The sequence below is a fragment of the Macrobrachium nipponense genome, chromosome 10 (assembly GCF_015104395.2).
Source record: "Macrobrachium nipponense isolate FS-2020 chromosome 10, ASM1510439v2, whole genome shotgun sequence".
Lineage (NCBI taxonomy): Eukaryota > Metazoa > Arthropoda > Malacostraca > Decapoda > Palaemonidae > Macrobrachium > Macrobrachium nipponense.
Genome location: NC_087204.1, coordinates 71,496,336 through 71,514,519, shown reverse-complemented (window position 1 = coordinate 71,514,519; position 18,184 = coordinate 71,496,336). Strand labels below are relative to the sequence as shown.

The window sequence follows — 18,184 nt, the reverse complement described above, 5'->3', positions numbered from 1 at the left end:
ACCGCCGTGACGGCCCGCCGTGCCAGTCTCTATCGTGTATGGCTAGCTTTAATAAGGCATTCTATGGAAAAATACAAGCACAAACATGAAAAAAATTCATACCAGAGAGAAACGAGTGATTCAAGAAAATCATACGCGACTGAAACCAATGGGGCAGAGGTCCTGATTAGAAGTCCCTCCAAAAATAAACCAGGTTAATAATGGTGACGATAACCATATCGAGACATGGAAGATAATTAAATAAGTGATGTATAATCTTTGAGAACTTTAAGAAAGTTCAAAATGGCGCAGTTTCCTCGCTGGATGCATCATTTGCACACTTGCTATACTATTAATTTTCTGACAAAACTGTTCAGGTAATGGAAACTTTCATCGCTACCAATAAATGTTGTTCTTGCGTAATTTTTCCATGTTGTCATTTTCACTGCTCGCGATGTTACTCATTTATTTATCTGCCTTTTCACCCGTTTGCAGACCAACAATCATCATGTCTCGTGAGACAGTGACCTTTACCCAGTCAGGACCAACGCCCGTACACATCGACGAGGCAGCTCTCTCAACCCGCACGGGCTGTTACGTCATTACTCTGACATTTCCTCAGCCAACACAGGTGAATGAAAGTGATATCTTCTTCATACTATCATTAAAATATAATGGGAATGTTTATTTTTGGGACTGATAATACCCATCTATTTGCTTATGTTTATATCAGTCCATTAATACTGTACTTTCATGGGGCAATCATTTCCCCCTTTACATGACTTTCCGAGTCACCGAGTCATTCAGTAATATAATTATTTTTACTTTTTGGTGCTACAAATGAAATCGGTTTGCCAGGTCAGGAACTAAACGCCATATTTTTATTATGCGGGCTAATACCGGAATTTAAGATTCTACCGAGAAACCAAAATGATGACCCAACCATTGACGAGAGAACCTCGAGCTCGCTACACGATTAGGTAGCAAACGACCGGGAGATATCCCCCAAGAGTATCAAAACCAGCTCACTGCAAGTACTATGAAATGACAAAGCAAATAAGGCCAGGATTTCGAAGTACCAATATCTATTTTCTTGAGAATCATCAAATTCCGTCAAAGCGGAAACACTGAAGTCAGTATAAATAACAAGCATCTAAAAGTAAATAAATTTATAAACAAATAAAAGCCCCAACTCATTCACCCTGCCGTAACCAATTCTTGAATGGCCAACAGTGGACTGATCATGATTATTACCAAACAAACACGAGGAAATGACCACCTTACAGGGAATAAATCCCTTCGCAACACTAGGGTTTCTTCCACACTTTCTTAGGTTCTAGTATTACTACCCTATACAAAACTATTTTAAGAAGGAAAAACATACGATTTTAACGAACCTACTGGGCCACGAAATTTCGTATGACGTACTCAGAACAGACCTTCCTTACAAACTACAATTATTACTTTCACTATTACCATTCGGATGAAACTTATTCACATGGAACAAACGCACTGTGGCCACTGACTTGAAATTCAAGTTTCCAAAGACTATGGTGTTCAATTGAAAGAAGTAATATAAAGTAATACGAAATACAGAAAGCAGTGATCAGTTATTAGAAAAGAAATATAAATTAAATCAACAAATAAACAAATAAAAACGGAAGTTAGTTATTAAAATACAAAGAGAATTGTTTTTGGGTAGTAATTGAACACTTTTGGAGCCTTCAATTCCAAACCATCCTTATGAAGACTGACTGACTTCCGTAGTCCAACTCTGAGGAATGAAGGAATTTTGGAACTGAGAAGTTCGACAGCGTGGCACATTTACTACTATGGAAAACATTAATATGGTTAAGGGGAATACCCAAAACAATAAAATGAAGACCCTCGAGAACTTAACCCTGTTCTTTTCTTTCAAGATCGGCGAAATCACTTTCCGAAATTACTACACATGGGCAGTAGGTGTCCATGTCCTGCGATGCGCGGCAGCATCGACACTGCCCTTAGGAGGCGTCGTTGGCGCCGGTTTACTCGGCGGGGACGCCGGAGGAGAAGCGGCATGGGCCTGGAAGGACCCCTCTTCTTGGCACGTTGGTGTGAGAAACAAGGTCTTGATGCCCCATCCACATACAGAGACAGCCAGTCACGACTTCGTCTCGATCACGTGTCTCGAGGTAAAAGGAAATTAAATAATAATAATAATAATTATAATTAAATAATAATAATAATAACAAGGCTGATGTTCAATGTAAATAGTGTAAAGAATGAACTGTATCTCTTCCAGATTGGCTTCACGTGGAGTCACTTCCGGCTTGTGCAAGTCCCGAACCAGAAGAGTTGTTTGTTTTTGTTTAATCAAGCCTTGTCTCTTGATCTGGTAGAGTAATAGGTCAAGTCCAAATGAATTGTAAATGATTTCATTACTAATTCGTGGTTTTGTCTTAGAGTGGTTTGTCCTAAAACATATTTACCTTTGTCTTCATCGAGAGAACGATATTCATTGGAAAAACAAAATGACAATACCGGTTTCCATAGAGCCTGAGTAGGTGCATGCCCCAGGGGTCTAAAGTGAATTGGCCGTTGGATTGGAAGGGGGCCAAAAACAACCATTCAATCCTGCTCAGAGCCGTATAGAGAGACAGCAATAGTACCCAAATGAAATGAAGCCATTCGCAAATTCATTCACTTCTTGTTTACAGAGCCGGGTTGACTGGCAGGACGTCATAGGAATGCGTCTCATCCTCCGTCAGCCCTCCCCAGTCTGGAGGACCTTCTTTATTGAGGAGATCACGGCCTATAGGGAGCTGCCACGCCTGCCTCCCTTCAGTGTACCCATCATTACCCAGGATGGACAGGTAAGATCTCATTCAAGAATAAGAAATTATATAAAAAAATATCAAGGTAAATACAATTACACTTGCTACTCTGCTCATCTCTACCCACTCCCCAGTTCCTGACACTCTAACATTTTGTAGATCGTAAAGGATAATGGCAAATAGGCCTGTCTGTCTACCCGTCTTTCAGTTTAACTATGAAAAAGACAATACACCAAATCTTCTTCATGTAATTCCCATTACCTGTCTACCTTGCCTCGAAAGAATTATCTGCAATACTCAACCATACAGTAAAATGTGAACACAATATTCTCAGACAATATACAACCGGTCAATACCCTGGGGTCTCTCTTCAATGAACAGTTATCACCAACCCTCAACAACAGTTGCCTAATAGACCATTCGCCCATTCAACACTTTTTGCCTCTGCTTGTTTACCCTTCTCAAAAATGAATTAATTCAGTCTCTTTACATACAAGCTTCTGTGCCCGTGAGCTCTCGTCTCGATATTTTTGCCTTCCACTTTTATAAATATGTACATCAATTTTGTACAAGTTAGGATTCATGTTAAATATACTTTTCCTTCTGTCTTCGTGAATAGGCTAATTTTCTCATAAGTTCACTTGTTGTGCTTCTTGTTACTGATAGTATCTGGTTACTACACTTACCATTCATTAATTGTTACCTCACAACAGCCAAACACCTGAACCTTCATCACAGGTATACATATATGTTTGTGCGTGTGTAAGAGTATGAATTTTTACGAAAATAATACACGCAAATGTTGACGTATATGATTTTTATCACATCATCGTGATTCATATAAACACATTAAGTTACAGATGTCCTTTAATATCTAATTCGCTCTACTTCGTTATTAATATATTTTCATTATATTAACCAAAGGGGAATTTTTTAGTTAATAAGAAATTCATCAGCTTATGGGTTCGAACCACGGAACCAAGAATTGAAGATGTACAGTGATGCTCTTTAAAGACCCACAAGGCTATCATATGATAGACTTGTGGGTAAAGAGTGTCACTGTACGTCCTGAGTTCTTGGTTCTGTGGTTCGAGCCCATGAGCCGACGAATTCCTTATCTTCTAAAATATTCCCCTTCGGTTAACATATATGAAAAGATATTAATTCCAAGGTAGAGCAAATTAATCACGGGTATTTGTAGCATAATGCGTGTAATATATATATATATATATATATATATATATATATATATATATATTGCTACTTTCAAAACGCATATATCCCCTCTTTGACTGTATAAAATTTTATGTATAGAATTTTGCATCATTTTTCAGATTCCTTAGCTAGCCTTAGAGTTGTAGGATGTTTAAGATGTGTGTTCAGATTTCACATAACATAATATAAAAAGAATATATAACGTAGTATGAAAAGAGAGAGAGATTAACTTTGTCCATTCGAAACTACGATTGTTTACCTATTATGTCAACGCCTTGCGCTAAGAGACCTCGAGGTCTTCGCTGTGTTTTGGGAATTCTGTCATCACGTCTGATAGAGACTTTTGCTCGAGTCTGTTTCGGTCGAGTACGTGTCTTTGTTGAACAGACTGATTTCATATGCGTATGTCTTTGCCGAATGCCACATGCAGATTTCGCAGTTTTTTCTGTAAAGTTACGTCACTATTAGAAGATTCTAGAAAGAACTGCATCATCTTTTGCATGTCCCAAAACGTTTTGTGCCAGATCCACTACCCAGCTCTTGTGCAAAATGAAAGATTAATTCAGGCTTAAATCCTCAAAGCGTTCTCATCTCATCTCTCTCTTCTCTCTCTCTCTCTCTCTCTCTCTCTCCTCTCTCTCTCTCTCTCTCTCTCTGCCTCGCCATAATTGATATTAACGTAATGTAAAATGGTCACTCGTAACTTTTAGATTTCAGATTTGATATTTCTTAGAGTTATTTAGTATTATAAAGTGATTTTTGTGGAATCTGAAGAAACATTGTGCGTAACGGCGCCTGTTTTTGTGAGTGTGAAACAAGCTGCAGCAAAGAAAGAAAATTGGTATACTAAGAAGGTAACGTTTGTTATATTTTTATTAGTTGGAACTAATATCTAATTGTTATGATGGTTTGGTAAGAAACTAATAACTATTGGTTACGATGGTTTAGAGAACTAACAACTAATAGTTACAATGGTTTGAAAGAAACTATTTACATTTTTACTCATTGCAAATTTTTGTGTTTTGTGTTTGTTTCATTTGAAGGGATTTTTATGTTTTGTGCATTTATTCATTTTCTTATTGAAGTGTGTGTTTTTATCTTAGATTCTGTGATTAATACTTTTTGCAATTTTGGTATTTTCCACATTTTTCTGTGTTTTCAATTGCATTCACAATTTAATTAACTTAGTTATTTTGATTGCTTAATCATTGCACATTTAATTAAATTTAACACCTGTGAGTTCATTTGCATTTACTTAGAATTATTTTCAAGTTGTATTGTTGCTTAGTACTTGTGAATTAATTTCCAAATTTTAGATATTACCTAACACTTGAATTTTGATTGAATTAATTTACTTGAATTTTGTGATAAATTAATTTTGATTTAGTTTTACTTAATTGATTCAAGAATTAATCAAACTTTACTTTGCTTTCAAGTAACAGTAATTTTCCCTGATATTGTGAATTTCACTTATAAATTTTGAGTTTAATAAAAAAATTTTGTATTTAAAATTTTTATAAGTATTATATTTCTAACAAGTATATTTGCATATGATTATATTAGCTTAGGTAGAAACATAGAGTGGTAATTGATCCGTTTTCCTTCAATTAACTTGAAGTGACTTAGAACCAGGGAAGTGCTAGACTTTTGAAATTAGGGAAATACTAGACTTTTAAAGTTGTTGATGGAGTGATGCCCTTTGATTAATTTAATTACTTACACGATTACCTCACACCTGTTTTGATGAACTTAGTCTGATTTTCTGCAATACTGGTAAGTTGTTAAGGGCTCACTGTTGCCTTTAGAGTATTCAGTCGTTTAGTACCTGTGATGAAGGTTCAGGTGTCTGGCTGTTGTGAGGTAACAATTAATGAATGGCAAGTGTAGTAACCAGATACTTGGCACTTCGTCACAATATATATATATATATATATATTATAATATATATATATTATATATTACATTATATACATTATATATACATTATATATATATCAATTTTAAACTGTTTTTGTACATATTACTTTTAAAAGAATTTAAAGAATGATTTGCTATTCCTATGCATACATTTTCAGTATCAATTCTTGGCCTTGATGTTACAAGAAATAAATTTTAATTATAAATGTTGAAGATTCTGCTAGCCACTACTTATACAAATGTGTATATATATATATAGATAGATATATATCTAATATATATATATATATATATATATAAAAGGATAAATGTATTTATACATATATAATATATATGTATGATATTATATATATATTATTATCTATATCTAGTATATATATATATCATATAGAAATCTATATCTATTATAATATGTGTATTATATATATATATATTAAAGTATATATAATATACACATATATATATATATAATATATTATTATATATTGATTTTTATATATATATATATATATAATAATATCTATCTATAATATATAAATATATACATATATCATATATATATATGTGTATTATCAGTAATATCTATATATAATATATATATATAGTACTATATCACATATAATAATATAGATCATATTATATATGTATATATATATATATATATACATATATAACTACTACTATATATACACACATATATATATATATAGATATATTATATATATATATATCATATATTAAATAGATATATACATATATATATACTATATATTTATTATATATATACATATATATATATATATATATATATATATATATATATATATATATATATATATATATATAGAAATATATACATATATATATATACATATATATACATATATATATATATATATAGATATATATATATATATATTCATATATAAATAGATATTACATATATATATATATATATATATATATATATATATATATATATACATATATATATACATATATATATATACATATATATATATATATATATATATATATATATATATATATATATATATATATATATATATATATATATATATATATACATATATATATAAATAAGCGAATACCACAGGAAAATAATAGTCAGAAATCCAAGCGCTTTTGTCTTTACTCAGACATTGTCAAGGAGTTAATGAAGTACAATTGGAGATAAAGGTCTCAGGTACAAAACAAGATCAAGAATACCAGATTGTTAATTGTCAAAAGGGTAAAAATTAAAAGAGATAATCCAGGATTATCGGATGTCACACGGTCACAAACCTAACCGAAACTACAAAGTATCTTTACAGTCCTAAACATGTAAAAACTGAATATATTAATTTTGTTGCTTATATTTATCTACAACTTTTTTCATAATGAAAGCATAAAGTTTAAATAAACCAAGACTTAAATTTAAAACATTTCTATTATTTGACTTGATGAAACAAGATTCAATTATATTCCTTTTAACTGTGTCATTACATGGGATTAAGGCTCTTGCTTGACTCCAGTTAATAGGATGGTCTAAATCTCTCATATGTACGAATAATGCATTCGATATTTGCCCAGTTCTCACAGAATATTGATGTTGCTTGAGACGTTGTGAAAGAGATTTACCGGTCTGTCCGTAATAGACTTTATCACACTTTTTGCAAGGAATTTCATATATGCAGCCTGGAAGATCTTTAGGAGAATTTTTTTTATTATTAAACTCTTGACATTAATATTACTGAAAATAACATTGATGTTAAATAGCTTTAAAAGTCTAGGAATATCTAGAAACCTTTCATCATAGGGTAATTTTAGAATGTTATGCTTACTAAATTCAAGTTTGTCATTAGTTGAATAAAATGTTTTTCTAGCTCTTTTCCATGCCACATCTATAAAAGTCCTTGGGTATTTAAGTTTCAATACAAAATCATAAATAGTTTTAATTTCAGCATCAATAAACTGCGGGCTACAGACATGTAAAGCCCTTAGGAACATCCTAGAAAAAACAGAGAATTTAACATTTTGATGGTGATTGGAGTAGTAATGAACAAAAGAGGCAATGTTAGTTGATTTTCGAAAGACTGAAAAGGTGAAATTTCTATCATTTCTATGGACAGTTACATCAAGAAAATTCAAATTACAATTTCTTTCTTCCTCTACAGTAAATTTTATAGAAGGGATTAAATTATTGAGATTATTAAGGAATTCCTGGAGCTTTTCGTGAACTGGCCAAATACAGAAGATATCATCCACGTATCTAAACCAAATAACTTTTTGGGGCAAAATTCTTGGCAAGAGTTTTGTCTAAAAAAATTCCATGTAAATATTGCTAAGGACAGGAGATAAGAGATTACCCATAGCCATGCCAAACTTTTGTACAAAAATTCCCCATTAAAACAAAATTTACTATCTTTGATACATAACCTTATGAGACTAATGAGGTTTGCTGCACTTAAGGGAATGTCATGACGTTCTAATTCCTCCTCCAAATATTCAGGTAAGTCATCTACAGGTACTTTTGTAAATAAAGAGACAACATCAAAACTAACCATATTAAAATAAAAATTCAAATTTAAACTATTCAATTTGTTTATAAAATCAACATTGTTTTTAACATTCGTGTTAGAAATGTTTCCTACCAAAGGAGTAAGAATTTTTACAAGCCATTTAGATAAATTATACGTAACTGAGCCCACTGAACTAATGATTGGTCTGATAGGGTTATTGATTTTATGTGTCTTGACTAAACCATACATATAAGGTAGGGAGGCGCATTGCGGTGTAAACTGTTTAATTAAATGGTCAAAGGCCCTTCTGTGTAGTGTCAGACCTCAGTTTCGTATAAGTATCAGTATCATTTAGCAATGTCATTATTTTACTTATATAGTCACTTTTATTCATTATTACCACTGCATTAGATTTATCAGCTCTTGTCACTTTCACTGTTTCATCTTCTCTAATTTTCTTAAAAGCCTGGCGAAATCTCACGGGTACATTAGGGGGAGAAGGTTTACTCATAGCACCATACACAATACCTTTACAAATATTGATATCATCAGGGCATAGGTTTTGATTAAATTTTTCTAAATAACAAAAGGATTTTGAGATGTCCGACACAGTCCAGGTTACCATTAAATACACCGCAAAGCTTAACCCGATATCCCAAAGCCGCTGTCGTAGCACTATCCACTGGTTTGTCTTATAAATTAATCATGAAGTCCACGTTGGCATGCTCAGCCCAGTCGCTTTCAGCAATAAGATTTTTCAACTTGACTTGAAGCTTCCTTTCAAGACGGTTGCAGCACTTTCTCAATTTTCCGTAGCAATAATCCAGCATCCGATTCTTCCAATCGTCAGGAACCGTCTGATTAAAGCCATACCGTCTGCTTCTAAGTGTACGAAACGCATCATGTACTTCCACTTTTGTGATGTCGATGTGTTTCTGAAGTATGATGCGTTGAAACTCGTCGAAAGGTCGCTCTGCTAGACGAAGAATTCTCACTGGTAAAATCGACTTGGACATCACTTGCTCGTTCATACACTTCCGTAGAAAGTTGAGTCGGAGTTTCAGTTTGTGAGCGATGATAAGAGCATTACAGAAGGATGTCACGAATAGAACAAGGCTCGGAAAATTCAAAGAAAAGGCGTAGAAGTTGCGTGTGGTTTCCATTATGCTTAAAAAATCACTGTAGATGCACGTGACTTCATAAATAAGCGAATACCACAAGAAAATAATAGTCAGAAATCCAAGCGCTTTCGTCTTTACTCCAGTTAATAGGATGGTCTAAATCTCTCATATGTACGAATAATGCATTCGATATTTGCCCAGTTCTCACAGAATATTGATGTTGCTTCAGACGTTGTGAAAGAGATTTACCGGTCTGTCCGTAATAGACTTTATCACACTTTTTGCAAGGAATTTCCTATATGCAGCCTGGAAGATCTTTAGGAGAATTTTTTATTATTAAACTCTTGACATTAATATTACTTCCCTGGTTCTAACTCACTTCAAGTAAATTGAAAGAAAACAGATCAATTACCACTCTATGTTTCTACCTAACATAAATATAATCTTGATTATATGCATGTATTCTGGTAAGAAATGAAATACTTATAAAAAATTTTAAATACAAAAATTTATTATCAAACTCAAAATTTATAAGTGAAATTCACAACATCAGGGAAAATTACTGTTACTTGAAAACAGATTAATTAAATCTTGAATCAATTAAGTAAAATTAAATCAAAATTAATTTATCACAAAATTCAAGAAAATTAATTCAATTGAAGTTCAAAAGTGTTAGGTAATATTTGAAATTTGGAAATTAATTCACAAGTGCTAAACAACACTGAAACTTAAAAAGAATTCTAAGTAAATGCAAATTAATTCACAAGTGTTAAACTCAATTAAATGAGCAATGATTAAGCAATGAAAATAACTAAGTTAATTAAATTGTGAATGGAAATGAAAACAGAAAAATGTGGAAAATACCAAAATTGTAAAAAGTACTAATCACACAGAGTATAAAATAAAAAGACACACTGCAATAAGAAAATGGATAAATGCACTTCAAATGAAACAAACACAAAACAAAAAAATTTGCAATGTGTAGAAATGTAAATAGTTTCTCTCAAACCATTGTAACTATTAGTTATTAGTTCTCTAAACCATTGTAACCATTAGTTATTAGTTCTCTAAACCATCGTAACCATTAGTTATTAGTTGCAAACTTTATTAAAAGTAATGGCTACTTCAGCAGCATTACACTTGTAGAGATCTTCTCATTTTGCGAATAGCGGCTTTTTCAGTGCTACTTAAACAGGCTAGTAGAGCGCCTATAGAGGTCATGGTAAAATACAGGGTGAAAATAGGTGTATATATTTGAATTTTACAGATAAACTATGATACCATAGTCATCAAAGTCATTAACGATTCTCTCTCTCTCTCTCTCTCTCTCTCTCTCTCTCTCTTAAAGCGAGCTTTCGTCTGGAGCTGCCAGACATCCTCGGCTGGGAAGCTGAGGGTGGACTGATCTTGGTGCGGTGTCCGTCCTCCTTATATCTGTGTTGACAGCAAGGGGTCTGCCCCATGCTTGTCTCCTATTGGCTGGTGGCGGTGAGTCTTGTTTTCAGGTTGGCTGCCTGAGCCAGGTCTCAAGCCACTTTCCTCGAGCCGATGGTTGCGTTGCAGCATATCCTGCAGCCGCCTGGACCTCCTAAGCGGCGCTGTAACATTGATGGGCGTTGCGCTACGCTGTGGGACGTCACGGCTACTTTGATTTCCATCGGCTGCGGGAGTACCTCGTTCGGGGGCGTTGTCATCCATAGAGTTGTCATGATCGGTGGTGTCATTGTTAGTGGCAGGTCTTCTCATACTCGTAGGGAGGAGAAATTCTCCTGCGTCGTATTCAGTGAAGGTTTTATTTGCTGGATGAGGAGCGCCTCCAGCAGGCGCAACCGACGGGCATCAGGGGCCTTCCCGATGATCTTCGTGTTCTTTATGATGACATCTCGGGAGATGGCCTCGTGATGTTTGGTGCGGGCGTGATTCTTTATAGCCCCCTCTTGGGCGTGGCACGAGAGTCTCTTCGACAGTCGCATGGTAGTCATAACCTACGTAGGCGCCGCTGCATTCGCGGACTGGGCATGTATACTGGTACACTACATGCGTCTGCTTCAGGGGTTCTCGTACCTGTGGAGAGGGGTTTTATTTTTTCATAATCAAGATCGCGCGTCCCTCCGATTCTGGTAATATATGATTAAGTCGATATTCTTGGTGTCGTCAGTCGGGGATACATTATCAGAAATAAATTTTTCTTGATGGCGTCCTCTTCTTCACGTAATGGGAACTCATGAAGGCTTTGTAGTACAGCTTGATATTATCCTGGGGCGGGCTGCGGGCTCTCACTACCGTACCATTTCTCCAGGGCTGTGCGGACTTCCTTGCTGATTTAATTTATTTTGAGTACCCGTTATTCACAAGTACTTGGGAGGCGCGGTCGAGTTCCTGGTGAGTGTCCTGCCAGGTCGAGCAGTGGGAGAGGCCCTCCTGACGAAGGCCCTGACGGTGGTGCTTTTGAATCTGGCGGGGCACTCGCTGTCTCCGTTGAGGCAAAGTCCTAAATTGGTTTTTCTTTGTGTAGACTGAAGTACGGAGACCGTCTTCCGTCTTGCTTACAAGGACGTCGAGGAAGGGGAGCCGATCGTGTAGTGTACCAGTATACATGCCCAGTCCGCGAATGCAGCGGCACCTACGTAGGTATGACTACCATGCGACTGTCGAAGAGACTCTCGTGCCACGAACCCAAGAGGGGGCTATAAAGAATCACGCCCGCACCAAACATCACGAGGCCATCGCCGAGATGTCATCATAAAGAACACGAAGATCATCGGGAAGGCCCCTGATGCCCGACGGTTGCGCCTGCTGGAGGCGCTCCCTCATCCAGCAAATAAAACCTTCACTGAATACGAACCGCAGGAAGAATTTCTCCTCCCTACGAGTATGGAAGACCTGCCACTAACAATGACACCACCGATCATGACAACTCTATGGATGACAACGCCCCCGAACGAGGTACTCCTGCAGCCGATGGAAATCAAAGTAGCCGTGACGTCCCACAGCGTAGCGCAACGCCCATCAATGTTACAGCGCCGCTTAGGAGGTCCAGGCCGGCTGCAGGATATGCTGCAAACGCAACCATCGGCTCGAGGAAAGTGCTTGAGACCTGGCTCAGGCAGCCAATGAAAACAAGACTCACCGCCACCAGCCAATAGGAGACAAGCATGGCAGACCCCTGCTGTCAACCACAGATATAAGGAGGACGGACACCGCCACCAAGATCAGTCCACCCTCAGCTTCCCAGCCCGAGGATGTCTGGCAGCTCCAGACGAAAGCTCGCTTTAAGGAGAGAGAGAGGAGAGAGAGAGAGAGAGAGAGAATCGTTTAATGACTTTGATGACTATGGTATCATAGTTTATCTGTAAAATTCAAATATATACATATTTTGACCCTGTATTTTACCATGACCTCTATAGGCGCTCTACTAGCCTGTTTAAGTAGCACTGAAAAAGCCGCTATTCGCAAAATAGAGAAGAAATCTCTACAAGTGTAATGCTGCTGAAGTAGCCATTACTTTTAATAAAGTATGCTTGAGAGAGGGTCTGCTTCCTAAGTACACTATTATTAGTTGCAACTAATAAAAATATAACAAACGTTACCTTCTTAGTATACCAATTTTCTTTCTTTGCTGCAGCTTGTTTCACACTTTCGCAAAACCAGGCGCCGTTACACACACAATGTTTGTTCAGATTCCACATAAACACTAAATAATACTAAATAACTCTAAGAAATATCAAATCTGAAATCTAAAAGTTAAGAGTGACCATTCAGTAAGTATGAAATCGTTATGTTACTTTGAAATCAAAAGTGCCGTGAGAGAGGGAGAGAGAGAGAGAGAGAGAGAGAGAGAGAGAGATGTAAACGCTTTGAGGATTTAAGCCCGGATGAATTCTTTCAATTCGCACAAGAGCTGGGCAGTGGATCTAGCATAAAATGTTTTTGGCAATGAGAAAGATAATGCAGTTCTTTCTAGAAGCTTCTAAAAGTGACGTAACTTTACAAAAAAAAAAAGTGAAATCTGCGCGTGGTTTTGGCAAAGACGTACGAGTATCAAACCAATCTGCTCAACAAAGATACAACTGGATCGAAACAGATTCGAGCAAAAGTCCTTATCAGATGTGATGACAGAATTCCCAAAACACAACGAAGACCTCGAGGTCTCTTATCAAACGTGTTGACAGGTTTTGAAAAACAACTCTAGCTTCAAACGGACAAAGATAATCTCTCTCTCTTTTCATACTACGTTATATATTCTTTTTAAATTATGTTATGCAGAATCTGAACACACATTTTAAGATATCCTAACGCTAAAGCTAGCTAAGGAATCTGAAAAATGTTGCAAACTCTATTTTAACATTTTATACAGTCAAAGAGGGGATGTATGCGTTTTGAAAGTAGCAACATATAATAATATATATACACACATATATACATATATATACATATATATACATTTATATATACATATATACACACATACATATACATATATATATACATATATATACGTAAGCAAATCCCACAGGAAAATGATAGTCAGAAATCCAAGCGCTTTCGTCTTTACTCAGACATTGTCAAGGAGCTAATGAAGTACAATTGGAGAGAAAGGTCTCAGGTACAAAACAAGATCAAGAATACCAGATGGTTAATTGTCAAAAGGGTAAAAATTAAAAGAGATAATCCAGGATTATCGGATATCACAAAGTCACAAACCTAAACAGATTTGACCCTAACCGAAATTACAAAGTATCTTTGCAGTCCAAAACATGTAAAAACTGAATATATTAATTTTGTTGCTTATATTTATCTAAAAAATTTTTCATTATGAAAGTATCAAGTTTAAATAAACCAAGACTTAAATTTAGAACATGATTCAATGATATTCATTTTAACTGTGTCATTACATGAGATTAAGGCTCTTGCTTGACTCCAGTTAATAGGATGGTCTAAATCTCTCATATGTACGAATAATGCATTCGATATTTGCCCAGTTCTCACAGAATATTGATGCTGTTTGAGACGTTGTGAAAGAGATTTACCGGTCTGTCCGTAATAGACTTTATCGCTATCATTTTCCTGTGGGATTCGCTTATTTATGAAGTCACGTGCATCTACTGTGATTTTTTAAGCATATATATACGTATTATATAATATATATATACTATATATACATATATATATATATATATATATATTATACATATTATACATATATATAACATATATAATATATTATTATACATATATACAATATATATACATATATTACAATATATATACATCCTATACATATATTATATATATATATATATATAATTAATATATATTATGTATATATATATATATATATATATATATATATATATATATATATATATATATATATATAAGTATACGTGTATATATATATATATAATATATATATATATGTATATGTGTTATATATATATATATATATATATATATATATATGTGTATATATATAATATATATATATATAGTATGTATATGTGTATATATATATATATATATATATATACCATACAATATATATATGCTATATATATATATATGTATATGTATATTATATATATATATATATTTATATGTATATGTATATATACATATAGATATACATTATATATACATATTATATATATATATATATACATATATATATATATATATATACATATATATACCACATATATACATACACACACACACACATATATATATATATATATATATATATATATATATATATATATATATATATATATATACTTTATTATTTTGCTTAGAATGGAGACACGGAATATCTAAATGTGCAGTACTGACAAACAAACTAACTTTTGGTACTTACCTTACTGACGAGCTGGATACCTATCCGTATCGTAGTTCTTGTTTCTGCATGGTTTAGTCTCCTGTGGTATACGCCATCACGTGACGTTGTATTAGTATACAACTACAGTTCTTTCCCGAGTTACTCATCTACCAAACTCGAAACGTTTAGGTACCATGGACTTGAACCACAGACCCATACCCACACTGAACTATTTGTAAATATCCCGAGGTTATAAATTCTATCGACTTCTATAACGAGGTGCTAATGCAATCGAGGCGATGGAGTGACTGAAATCACAATAAACTTAACGTGTGTAGCTCAACACCTCGAATCACATCGATGTTGGCTAAGTTAGCAATGAACACGGATCTGATTCGGTATAAAATGGTTGTATGTCAATATAATTAAGGCGTTGAAACTGCAAATAAATGAACAAGTTTTGATATTACAAATCAGAGAAATGACTGCTATATCCCCAGTAAACTCCGAGCAAAACAGAAGTCTTGCTATATAGCAACAATTGACAACAGCCGTGAGAACTACAGGTTGCAGTAATGTCAAAACCCCGGTTTTTGTAATGATCACTCCCCCACCCCAACCACGGCCCCTACTACGAACCCAATGTTTACCTGTTAACACCACGACTGGAAGATCGTAACTAAGGCTGTGGCACAACGTTAACTTCCGCGTTTACGCCAATACGAATGTTACAGGAAATCTGAACTTAATTGGTGCAGAACAGCTGCTTGGCTATTTTCACGAGAACTAACGACATACTACACAATGGACAGATAATTCACCCGTTGGTAGCTTTTCAACTTTTGAGTTGTCAGTTCTTATTGATTTAATTAAATCAATCTTAAAATTCACAACGGCAATTTTTCATTAATTGTCCACTGACATACAAATTCTACAGCAGATTATTGATGGAAAATCTTCTATTTAGATTTGCTTCTGCATAAAGAGAGCTGTACTCTATTACTGTATGTATAATTAATGTCTATTGTCAATACTCATAAGAATATTTTGGTAAACAGAATTAATTCCGTTACCTTGTAGCTCTAAAATGTCTGCGATCCTTCATTACATGCACGATCAACTGAAACGCATATTTATGTATGTAATGTATGTATGTATGTGATGTATGTTTTGTATGATGTATGATGTATGTATGTATGTATGTAATGTATGTATGATATTATGGGTATGTTATATATTATATATATATATATATATATATATATATATATATATATATATATATATATAAAATATATATATATATATATAAATATATATATATATATATATAATATAATATCTCTATATATAATTTAATTTTTTTTACTGTGTCATTTTTACAAACTAACCAATATATAACAGGAAATATGGGCAAGAAATTTTTATTTTAACATTATTGTTATAATATTGACTTTCATCCTTATACTTTACCTTTTATCCTTTTATGGTATATGATTGAAGAACCAAGAGGTTTCTTTTCAATAATAACAAAATAGCAATTATGCATATAAAAATTTATTATATCAGTAATAAAATTTAAATCAATAATAAGACAACAGTCAAATAAAATATTTGTTATAGGAACAGAAAATGGTATCATGAAAATGCGGGACATATATGCTCTGCGCAGTATACATGCATACATTTATTATTTTCCAGGTCACTAATAACTTGTAAGGCTAACATTACCAATTGTATTCATCTGCAAATACCAGTTCTCTAATGGGTCTACCAGAACTTTCTACATTTTTGTGTAATTAAATTCCTACCACTTAAAATCATTCCCCCAAAACCTGGCCTTTTTTTGTTCTGTATCCATTCCCATCAACCTAGCATTTAGGGGAGCAGAAGACGTTGGACTTTCAGTGTTCATTACATTCAAGAGAGGCTGCCATTTTGCTTTTAAACCTCTAGTTTTACATACAGATGTTTATGTAGATTACATATACCTGATTTGATTTAGTTTTACTTATTTACTCTTTTTTTCATTCCTTCTTTCATGGAAATCCTATATTGTAGAAATAATCACTGTATGTTAATGGGCCTTTAGACATGGTTGACACGAACATTAAATCCTTAAAAATTTTACTATTAGTAAAACACTCAAAGACAACGTGCTCCTTTGTTCTGAAAGTAAGGCAACTTGAAGTGGACACCATCTGTGTATTGAAAGCATAATATCCAAATGAATTCTTTCCTTATTGATTATATACTGTATATGATTTCCAGGGCGACAAGAGCCAGCAGACGCCACTGGAACGCCTCATCCAGCAGACGAGGAAGGCCATGCGAGTTCCTGACGAGGACTCCTTAGAGGTAAGGGAAAAGGCGCGAAGACATTTCAGATTCTTCATAACACTGAGACATGTTTCTGATCTTTCACTAAAAGAAGAAATTTTAGGTCCTCCAAGACAGACAGATAACAGGCAGTACAGAGCAAGAAAGCATAACTCTGATTTTTCATAACACGAAGACACATTTCAGTCCTTCATAATATATGGATACATTTCAGAGCCATCATAATATGGACATGATTCATGTCCTTCGTAATAAGGATATATTTCAGAGCCTTCATCATATTGACATTTCAGATCCCTCAACTACTGAAGACATCTCAGATACTTCAACAACTGATAACAAATTTCAGATTCTTCATGTTGCAAAGGTATAGGTACTCCAGAATTTTCACGACGCAACATGAATACATTATTTCACAAATACTACCACACGAAGACACACTTCCGATCCTTCACG

General features: G+C 34.1%; 2 protein-coding genes across 3 annotated transcripts in view; one reads left to right on the top strand and one right to left on the bottom strand.

The window, feature by feature from the left end:
- Positions 1–487: 487 nt before the first annotated feature.
- Positions 488–18,101, top strand: LOC135224000 (nicolin-1-like). Its single transcript, XM_064262925.1, has 5 exons — positions 488–610; positions 1,899–2,153; positions 2,679–2,834; positions 17,660–17,746; positions 17,985–18,101. The coding sequence occupies exons 1-5, from the start codon at positions 488–490 to the stop codon at positions 18,099–18,101; spliced, it is 738 nt and encodes a 245-aa protein (XP_064118995.1).
- Positions 16,926–18,184, bottom strand: part of LOC135223677 (uncharacterized) — a 13,035-nt gene continuing 11,776 nt past the window's right edge. For both annotated transcript variants that reach the window (XM_064262352.1, XM_064262353.1), the window contains exon 5: positions 16,926–18,184. This exon is cut by the window's right edge. The gene's annotated coding sequence lies outside the window, so the exon portion shown is untranslated.

Excerpts from the sequence above, each read along its gene's own strand:
- LOC135224000 (XM_064262925.1), top strand. The coding sequence starts at position 488 with ATGTCTCGTGAGACAGTGACCTTTACCCAGTCAGGACCAACGCCCGTA. Across the intron at positions 611-1,898 it reads CATTTCCTCAGCCAACACAG|ATCGGCGAAATCACTTTCCG; the intron begins GTGAATGAAAGT and ends TTTTCTTTCAAG. Across the intron at positions 2,154-2,678 it reads TCTCGATCACGTGTCTCGAG|AGCCGGGTTGACTGGCAGGA; the intron begins GTAAAAGGAAAT and ends TCTTGTTTACAG.